General features: G+C 44.5%; 1 protein-coding gene across 4 annotated transcripts in view; it reads left to right on the forward strand.

Moving 5' to 3' along the window:
* The first annotated feature begins 4,087 nt into the window (after positions 1-4,087).
* The window catches only part of LOC139663194 (high affinity 3',5'-cyclic-AMP phosphodiesterase 7A-like), a 19,525-nt gene continuing 12,981 nt past the window's right edge, over positions 4,088-10,631 (forward strand). For 3 of the 4 annotated variants that reach the window (XM_071541770.1, XM_071541771.1, XM_071541769.1), the window contains exon 1: positions 4,088-5,106. In XM_071541770.1, coding sequence (XP_071397871.1) covers positions 4,969-5,106 — 138 coding nt within the window. In that variant the 5' untranslated portion in view covers positions 4,088-4,968. The remainder of the gene's footprint in view (positions 5,107-10,631) is intronic. The other variant, XM_071541768.1, reaches the window with a different exon arrangement.

Raw genomic sequence — 10,631 nt, forward strand, 5'->3', positions numbered from 1 at the left:
GGCATTTGCAAGACGATTTTAAGGGATCACAACATGGTTTCTGGAATGGGAAAAACATGTATCTACTAAGATCTTATCATAACTGAAATCTTGGTGATATTTTTTTTTCTTATGAGATAATTAATATATGTGGCCTCTGGGCTACTTCCACTAATTTGTCAAGTAAATAGCCTGGAAAGTAAAAAAAAAATCATTGTTTGGTATTAAACTTTCATTGTTTGGCACGTTAACATAACAAGGGGGTCGTAAATAGACATTATTGTTTTTGAGGGTCGCGAGACACTTGAAAAGGAAACAACAAACAAACGCGGCTGTGACATAAGATATAGGCTAATAGAGGATAGAACAGAAAGACGGGACAAGGTATGGTACAAATATAAAGCATTTAAAAATAATTACAAGTTTGTGTTACCCCAGTTTCAGTTCTATTCTATCTACTATTCTCAAAACTTTCTGTCGTTCATCCCATCAATTGGGCGCAAGGCTAATTTCCCGTGCTGTGACCGAGCTGGCCTCCAATTCTGATTTCCTGCAACACCTATTTTACTCGGCATGTAAATCCGTGGATCTAAAGGCCTGCAGACATGTGAAGGCAAGCATTGTGCCGCGATATAACAAAAGATCAGTCTTTGTGAGTCTGGATCATGCCGTGGCCTGTGAGTCCTACCTCCGCTCTCCTTCCGCCCGCAGCTCCGTCCTCCACTAGTCGAGGGAACACGGGTCAGTGGTGTCAGGTGTCTGTGGCGGCTGTCAGTGGCTCTCAATGAAGAAACAGACCACTAGTTATGGCCTCTATCTATCTATCTATCTATCTATCTATCTATCTATCTATCTATCTATCTATCTATCTATCAAGACATTTAGTATAAAACCTATTTTTTTTAGCAGTTTATGTGGTTATGAACCCTAACCCAGGGTGACATTGATCAAACAATTATAGTTTGTGTTTAGAAGAGCTTTACTCTGATAAGGCCACACTGGGCTTTCAACATAGTGAAAGAGTGCTATCTAGTGGTAGAAAGAGGCCATGCCAGGCTGTGTCCAGAACAATACACAATATATTGACATCATTACTACCATCACCGCATGAGGCCAGCATACATTAGAATAATGCTGTTGCATCATCCGCAGGTCCCTTTGTGGACAATATGGATGGAAATAAACCAAAAACATAGGAAATCCATGATTAGCTATCACATACTGTTGGTCCTTCTAGCTAGGATTTAGTCATTCAATGTAATACTTATGAACTATACGTTATATGTAGCCTATATAGCATATTGACACTATACATTAGTTCCAAATTGGGCCCCTTAGCATGGATAACATTTCAAGTTTTGACATTGCACATGTCCAAGTACACAATTACAAGCTTTCACCAAACAGTAAGTGCACACAAACAAGCTCAGCCAGGTCTTGAACATTTGTTTGTAGTTGGCAGGCATTATTGTTGTCAGTATCTTGAAAAATACAAGTGTAATATTGGCTTCCATCTATTTCACTTTCACTATGTCTGCTAATTGTATTACGAACAGAGCTAAATAACAACCTATGAGTTTCCAAGTTGGAAGATAACTCAATTTTTTTATTTTATTTATTTATTTATTTTTTAATTTTTTAAGTAGGGAACATGTTTATTGTTGGTCCCATCTGACATGAATGCAGGGTGTTGAGCACACAGCTCTTGTAAAAGCTCCTTTCCACCACAAGATGGCTCTACATACACACAGCAACACAATTGCAGGGATAAATGGCACCCAGTACAAAAGGCTGTTGCAACATAAACATTATGTTATAGGAAACCTATTGTAGATTTTTGTAGTACGCTGACTTGTGCAAATGGACCAAACAGTTTTTGAGTGAAAATGTAATTCAGCAATCTTTCAAAATCACAATAAACCCAAGTAACATTGAAGACAGGAGGTAGGAATGAAGTTGTTTGGAAAATATTAGATAATCATTCAATAAAGAGGATGTGCAGTTAGTCACATAAACTTACCAAACATATAAAATGCATAATCTGGTGTTTGTGTGTGTTTACTGTTTATATGGATCCTTACTAGTTGGTACCAAGGCAACAACTACTCTATACATATGCTTACACATACATACACATACATACATATACAATACCCCCCCCCCCCCCCAGGCCAGCCCCATTTAAAAAGCATGATAATTTCAAAACATCCGATATCAAATAATAACACAATCAATAATAAGACCAAACAGACTCAAACGAATCCGTGTGCGTTTGTGTGTGTGTGTGTGTGTGTGTGTGTGTGTGTGTGTGTGTGTGTGTGTGGGAGGGCATGTGTATGTGTGTGACTGTGTGTTTACAGATGCAAGCACACAGACACACATATCGGCTGTGTGTGTGTGTGTGTGTGTGTGTGTGTGTGTGTGTGTCAGAGAGCAGTAGAAGGTAAGAGATGCTGCAAACAGATAACCAGTGCTGTGACGCTCACAGTGCAGTCAGATGATAACAGGTAAATCAATTAGGGAGACCACGGCTGATCCCAGGCCCTCTCCAGAGAGCTGTCACTGAGACAAGGAGCCGGGTGGGGCGGGGGCCTGCAAGGCGATACCTGTGACCCCAGGGGGAATCAGCAGGTATGCAGCTCACCTGTTTCCTGTCTTCCCAAAACTCCCGAGGCTGCTGGTTAAATACACCTGCCATGGGACCGAGGTGTGTGTCTTGTGTGTTCGTGTGTGTGCGTATGTGTGCTGCAAAAAAAAAAAGGCTGTGGAAGAAATTAATTAATAGAAATGCCTCGCTAATCGTTTTCCCAAATGTACACTTAGAGGAGTGTGTGTAAAATGCATGTCGTCCTGCATGTGCATACGTGCTTATGACGCAGCCAGATGCCGGATCACCTAGTTTCAGAGTCGTCTGGCAACAACAGGTTTGTAAACTGTGACTGCAAATACAGCAGGCTACACCTGTAATGAGGGTGACCTACTCTCTTCTCATACATTTAAGAGACACCTTTAAGAGTTAGCGACATGTTAACAGTCATTTACACTCACACCTCTGCACTGTGGAAAAGAACTCCAGTTAGCATCAGAGTCAGTGTTTTCAGAGAATATCCTTGACTAAAGGGGCAATAAGGTGTTCCACTCATTTGCTGTGGGTTTTAGGCAGGTTGACAGAGCAGTTTGCAACAGTGTTGCCTTAGTTGCCTGGAAAAGATGCAGGACCTCCTTGCAGGGGGTATGATTGTGGGGAACTGCATTCACAACCATGGAAGGGGGAGGGAGGGGATACTAATTATGCCCTCCGTTGGCACTGAGCCTGACTGTTGCCATGGCACAGCTCACCATTGTCCCCCAGCACCCGAGCACAGCACAAAAACTTCCAGGGAAAATGTTCAAGTTCTGGACCCTTAGTGTGGTAAATATATAAAGGAGGAATTAGGGGATTTTTTTATTTTAGCTATTTAGCTGCAGCATGAGGTCAACTGCCTCTTATCAACAAAATCAATGATCCAGTATCCAACAGGCAGTAGATTACACTGCCTGCAGACAGATAAAACCTTAAGAGTGCCTGCAGACAGTAAAATGGGTAATTGACGTCAGAAACAGTAAGCAGCTGTCAGCCTGCTCTACATTGTAGTCTACATTGTCTCCTGAATCACCACAGGCAGACCTATGGAGCAAACTGCCTCGGCCTAATAGAGCTGCAGCATTTTCCTATATTTCCCAGGCTACGTTTCAAACTCCCGGTGAGTCCCAGCTCCCAAGTACTATGAGTCATGAGAGGAAGGTAATCACAGGCAATGATGTGGACCGCTGCAGGGCAAGCCCCGTTGTGGAGGAATACCCTTGTGAAGGTCCACGCCGTCTGCAAACGACTGCTCATATCGGTCTTGGGATCGCCCTGGCCGCACAGCCAATCGGTTAACCCGTTCCAAACGTGCCAAGCGTCTGCGTCCAATCAGCGCAGACGTAACATTAGCCGCCTCGATGCCATTGGACGAGCTCACACAAGGGCGTTTTTTTAGTTCGCTCCAACAGCACCATCTCTGGCAGGTGGTGTGTGCTTTAAAACCATACAGTAGGCTAATGTTTAGGACGATAGGTAGGTAGTTGTAGGGAAATCAACACACTTTGCGTTAATATTCTGTCATTCCGGTGAATCGTTTTGCGTTGCGTGCAATTAGATCTATTTTTTTAATCCGCCGGATCCGCAGTGAATGAGATGAACGTCGGGGTTCCCTCTCTGAGCCAGACACTTTGTGTTTTACGGTCTGTGGTGAATTAGACAACTGGTTCTTCATGCAGCTTTTGAAAAAAAAAAGACAGAAAAGCCCTACATGTTGATTATGTTTCTTTACTACAGCAAGTCTGAATGAGAAAACCTCGCAGCCACGGCAGACAAGGTCTCGCATCCTGGAGCCGTCTCACTTCATCCACCGGTGTTACATATAATATGATATGTTGATGACATTTTTTGGAAGTGGTCGTGCCTTTTGTTTTCATTTCGGGATATGTGATATGCGGATCCATAACGCAACGAAACGCATATGAGCGGACGTTTTTTTTTTTTTTTTTTTTCTGTTTTTTTTTTTTGACCGAAAATGAGGAAGCGTTTTTATAAAGACTCAGAAAATGGTAAGGTCTCGTCGTTCGTGGGCCCGGATTTGAGTAAAATGAGGAGGAAAGGAGCAAATGCAAAAGCAGCATGAAATTTTCCCATAGAATGACACCAAAGGAGGTAAAACGATGAAGGTAGAAAAGACGCAGCATCAATGAAGGCGATCTGGACAAGTTTTGAGTCGCTCATAATGAACAGAAATACTTTGCAGCTCAATAACAGATCGTTTCCACAATATTGAAAGATTTTTCTCGGCTTTGCAAGATTCTCCAGTTGTCCAGTCATTTATTTTCGCCCTGCAACTATTATTTTTTCATTTGACTATTTGATTTTTTTATTTTTTTTTTGGATCCGGATCCAGCCCTGACTATTCAATGGAAGTATGTTATCAGCTGCCGGTTTTGCCTCTGGACAGGCCGGTTCCCAAGCATGTCCTCAGCCGGAGGGGAGCCATTAGTTTCAGCTCCAGCTCATCTCTGTTCGGGGCTCCTGATCCAAGAAAGCTGTCACAGGTAAAAAAAAGAAAAAAAAAAAGAAAAGAAAAATCCTCTGCATTTTCCCTCTTTTTTTTCTTGTTCTTTTAAACATTTATCATTTAGTAACCATGGGATTGGCGCTGGGGAATCACACAGGCCTGCAACCAGCACGTTTCAACAAAGATGTGAATGATCCACTGGAATCTTGCAGGTGGTTGTTTGGTTCCTAGGCCCTAACACACACACACACACACACACACACACACACACACACACACACACAAACTAACCGTCTCCTAACTGCTTTGCATTTGTGCATGTTGTCCAAAGATAGAGGCCCTCTTTCACCCACTTCAGCCAGTTCACTGACAGTGTAATACCGAAAGTATATCATTCTCTAACAGTTGTCACCCAAGACTTGCCACATGTGTCACAAGGAACGTGGCACACTGTTAATTATGTTAACATCCCTTGACACATTGACAAGAGTAACATAAATCATTGAGTCATACTTGAACTTCCTGCTTTCTCAGAGTGTTGAACTCTTGGAAAAGTGCCTCTGGTATGCCTGCCTCTATGTTTCTACTCTGCGGCGAGAGAAAAGGTAGGCTACACAGTAGTCTTAATGTTGTGGGGTCACATTCTGCTTGGTTCTCTCATGTGCACAGAAACTGGCACGGCAGCACAATGCATCTCCAATGCATTAGCCAAGCATTGAGTCACTGTTGTTGTGTATGAGCATGTGCCTCAGATGGTGCACCGTCCATTAGGCCTTTGTCCAGTACACTTGCTTCACCGACCGTAACCCACATGTGCCTGCATCCTCAATTCAGAGAAACGTCACACATCGAGTCAAGTTTAAATGCACTGATTCCCCAGGATGTTGCACTTTAAAGCATTCCTGCTAGTGCTTCTGTAGTTTTTGCACTAAAGCAACACGCCACACCTGGATCTCTTGGGGTCACGTTCTGCTAGGTGCTCATGTACAGAAACTCCCGCGGCATCTCCCAACACATTAACCAAGCTTTGAGTCACCGTTGTTGACCGTGTGAGCATCCCCTTCAATGGGCCGTCCATTAGCCCTTTTTCCAGCACCCTGCTCCACATAACCACCCATGTGTGTCTGCTTTGAACCTACCACACCATCACAGGCAACCCCCTCAAAGCTCAAAGACGGATGCATAGCCCTGTCTGTCACAGGCCCTCAGTGTGCTCGTCCTCTGTGGCCCCTGGGCTCGTCTTTGGCTTTCGGGTTAATTGGTGTTTCGTCAGATGTCGAGGAATGCTGGATATGTTCGCTGGACAAGCCTCAACTGCCCATCCATCCATCTTTCCATCCATCCATCTTTCTTTCCATGCTGCCGGCCGCTATCCTACTTCTCCATCATCACTCTACGCCTTTGTGAGGCAGACTTATGAAAGTAATGCAAGGGCAGGGATTGTTGGCCAGGGCAGAGTCCTGTTACTGCGCCATACATTGGCGGTTCTGTTCTGGAGCAGCCCAGTGTGACTGACCATGCTTCTCAGACCGCAGCTCAAAGGAGGGATCCCAAAACCTCAGGAGAAAACCCATCTCAGCATAACACTAGATGGCTCACCCTTGGCGTACAAACACACAAGTGTAACACTATTGTGTTTCTTGGTCAGGTTTGCCAGTTGCTTTCTCTTGAGAGGGCCAGAGTTCATTTTCAGTCTGTGTGGTGCGCTGTCATCATGCTCCTTTGGTTGTGAAAAATGGTTCACTTGCAGCAAACAGGCTTTGTAGTGTTAAGTGAGGTTCCAGTGAAACAATAATGATTTGCATGTCATTTCTGTGGAGACGATGTTGAATCACAAATTTAAGATTCACAAACACTTTTATACATTGTGCAAAAACAAGACAGTGACAGAGAGAGATTCAGTAATTAAACAGAAAGACCTGCTGACATAGTTATTTGTCATTTCTTTTTTCCTCCTGAATATTGGCAGAATTGGATACTGGCTATGAACGCGTGCGCATACACACACACAGACACGCACACACACACACACACACACACAGTGCAGTCACTCAGCCTTTGTCACAGAGCAATTACACTCCTCTAAATATTGTGTCTTTGGGCCCTATGTATGACCATAAGGGTGCATTTGTCCTTGGTGGCTGCTGTGTTTTTGTGTGTGGTTCCACAGGCCTGTTGTTTGTGGAAGCAGGGCTGGACTAGCATTGCAGAAAGAGGCAGTTAGGCATGTGCCTGGGCTCTGGGGGCAGTGGTTTGGCCCGCTGCCAGACTCACAGATGGCCGGAGTCTCAGTCTCTTTCTTTCTCTGGCTATCTTGTTCCGCTCACTCACAAGCTCCCTCTCTTTCTCTCTCCTTCTCCTCTCCCCCCCCCTCTTCCCCCCCTCAGATGAAGACATTTCCTCTTGTAAACAGAGGACGAAAGAGTAGTGTTGAGGAGACGACAGAGTCTCAGAAGAATGTGTCATTCTGTGGTCCTGGAATGCATATGATTGGGTGTAAATATGCTCTTGAAGAGGCGTTGCAAGCAGCAATGGCGTGAAATAAATGGGCTCATTTAGCTAAAAGAGTGCCTCTACTGTTTTTTATTACCATGCATGTTAGCTGCTTGTTGATTAATTCCTTAAAGCAGACCAGAAGATGATTCGCTCAACTTATTGCTTGTACATTGAGATGCATGCAGGTCCCCTCTGGCTTCTCTGGATTGACCGGTAAATACAGGACTGAGACAGATTAGACTGGCGTGTTATGAAAGGACCTGATGTACAGAACAAGGAGTAGGACACAGCAATGAGTCATGAGGTCATCTAACATGCACATACACATGCAAGACGCACATGCATTCACACGTGCACACACAGGTAGGATGGCATCAGTGCCTGCCAGTGCTTGTTTACATTCAGTGTGTTGCTCATGGCAGGACTGAGAGTAGGTTTCTGTGCCATGTGGCTGGCTATGTCTTGATTTGGAACCAGTAACACACACACACACTCACATTGTTCTTATGACGAGGCTGAGTAATTGACTTTTACCTTTGTTTTTAATCCAGCTCAGATACAAGAATCAATAAACAGATGTCTGATATTGATGAGGCCGGGCAGTCACATGGCTTTTGACGACGGCGAGAGAAAGTAGCTTGGAGTGGGAACACTGGTCTGTCATCAGCTCAGTCCTTCACATTTTAGTCAATGAGTTCATCCAGAGTACCTTGGCCACTGACCCCAGATCAACTCTCCTCCTCTTGAGATGTTTGACACACACACAGGCCCAGGAGAAAATGATAGGCCTGTACGCAAGAGCAGCAGATAGCACCGCTTGTTTCATCTGCGCTAGATGGGTGTTTCTGTGCAGAGTACGATAAGGGAATACATTACAGTACTTCTTTTGGAGGGAGTAAGTCTGTTGATCTTAACTGAACCGATAAGGTATTTTTTTTCCCACGCAGTGCCATCGGATTGACGTCGTTTCAGGATGTGGTAAGAATGCTGAAGGAGCCGTTCAGACTCTGAGCCTGGTGTTTCACAACCTTTCACAAAAACTTTAACCCTTGCGGCGCCAAAGTTAGCTTTCTGCAGAATTCGCTTGAATGAACGGCAATGAACCGGAGAGTATGGTACTGATTATTTCATTAGGCCTTACACAAGTAGGATGTGGATGCTTTAGTTAATAAACAGGATCCAAACAAACCTTACATCCTCTCTTCAGTCAAACATATTCTCTCTCTCTCTAAGGGGCCCCTCTTATCACATGACCATTCTGTTTTTGTGCTGCAGTGTTGAGTGCAATCGGCCGTGAGAATATGGGTCCACACATCAACACTCTAACCGACAGTGTCAGGGCCAACTGCTCTGGCTGAATATTAATCATATTTACTGTAGGCCTATAGACGTGGGCAGAGACTATACAGAAAAGAGGAATTCATTTACCCTGATTCTTAGTTTTACTCGCCAAATATTGTACTTGGCAAATCGATTGACACATCCATTTACGGGCTTAAGGAGAGGATATCTTAGAAGTTGCCCCCAGGCACGCTGGTCATAGACCTGTTTTTCGTTTTCCCTTCTTAGAAGGTGAAGGCTTTCGAAAGGGGAGCGTTAAGCCGACCCAGAGAGGCAATTAGAGCCTGGGGATGATGTTTGAAATGAATGAAATTCCAGTGCAGGGTAGACACCCTGCGAGAACATGAAGCATGTGTCCCCCCATCCCCCACCCTTTAACTCTGCTTGTTTCATAGCGCACCGCTAAAAGCACATTTATACAGTGGCCTTTTAAAGCGCCTTGTGTAAAGAAGCCTTAAATCATTTTATGACTCTTAACTCACCAGTAAAAAAAAAAAATGTTGCAGATATATTACTGCTTGACAAGCACGTTTCTTTGTTCTGTAGTGACAAAACCACTGCCATGTCATTTTCCGTCAGGGGCCTGGCCTTCCTTGTTGCTTTGGGCCGCCCCACACACACACACACACACACACACACACACACACACACACACACACACACACACACACACACACACACACACATATCCCCCACCCCCCCCATACCTCGACCTCCACCCCCCCTCTTACAAACTCACTGGAGCTGGAGTGTGTCAGAGTGGACAGTGTTCCCATAAAACTCTTAGCAGCAGGTAGACTCAATCTATGGCTTTGTGTAAGCAGTGGCTGGTGCACACACACACACACACGCACACACACATACAGTATACTCTCACTCACTCAAAACCTGTGCAGTAAAGTCCATGTTTATGGGCTAGCACTCACTTACTGGAATGTGCCGTCCTACACAGCAGAGCGCTGCAAGAGGTCATAACTCAGAAGGAAGCTTTCGGTTTATGAAACCGTGCTGAGACCAGCTGCTTTTATCTCGTGAATTTACGTGTGTGTGTGTCTGTGTGTCTGTGTGTGTGTGTGTGTGTGTGTGTGTGTGTGTGTGCTCTGCTTTGTTTCTGATATGTCAGAGTTTATAGGAATACTGCTGGTTTCCTTTGTTTGGCTGTCACTCTCTGTCTGTGCGATACCCTCAGCTCAAACCCTGTTTTTATGACGGATGACATGAGGAAGGCTGGCTTTATCGCTGTGGTTGAAACAGGGAAGTGTGAGAATGCTGCACTTTTCACCGGACAGTTGAATGGGCTTCAGACTTACAGTATCAGCTCGATCGCAGTGCTGTGACGACAAGAGAGCACGTTTACAATAGTCACTGAACTGTTTTGAATTGAAGCTCTTGCAACTCACCCAGTGCCTTTTGATTTAGACACACGCACACAAAGCATTACTCTGACTGCTTTGTGCACACATCACCATAACAATAAGGTGGCTGTTAATGGGGACAAAAGGCAGATATTTGACACACCTTTGTTAGTATACGGCAGGGTTTCACCTGGTTCCAATAAGGTCACTTCAGTTCACATTACTGAGCCTTTGTGATGTTGTGTTTCCATCTATTTAACTGAAGGAGTCAGAAAATGGGCAATATTCAAGCACTGGGGTTACTCACACAGGTTGTGACATCACATGACCTCGTGACCTCAGAAACCTGAGCACTCTGACCCCAGACAGA

This window comes from Centroberyx affinis, unplaced genomic scaffold, assembly GCF_046629955.1.
Source record: "Centroberyx affinis isolate AG114_WGS23_722 - 3 ecotype Tasmania unplaced genomic scaffold, CSIRO-AGI_Caff_v1 ptg003956l_1, whole genome shotgun sequence".
NCBI lineage: Eukaryota > Metazoa > Chordata > Actinopteri > Beryciformes > Berycidae > Centroberyx > Centroberyx affinis.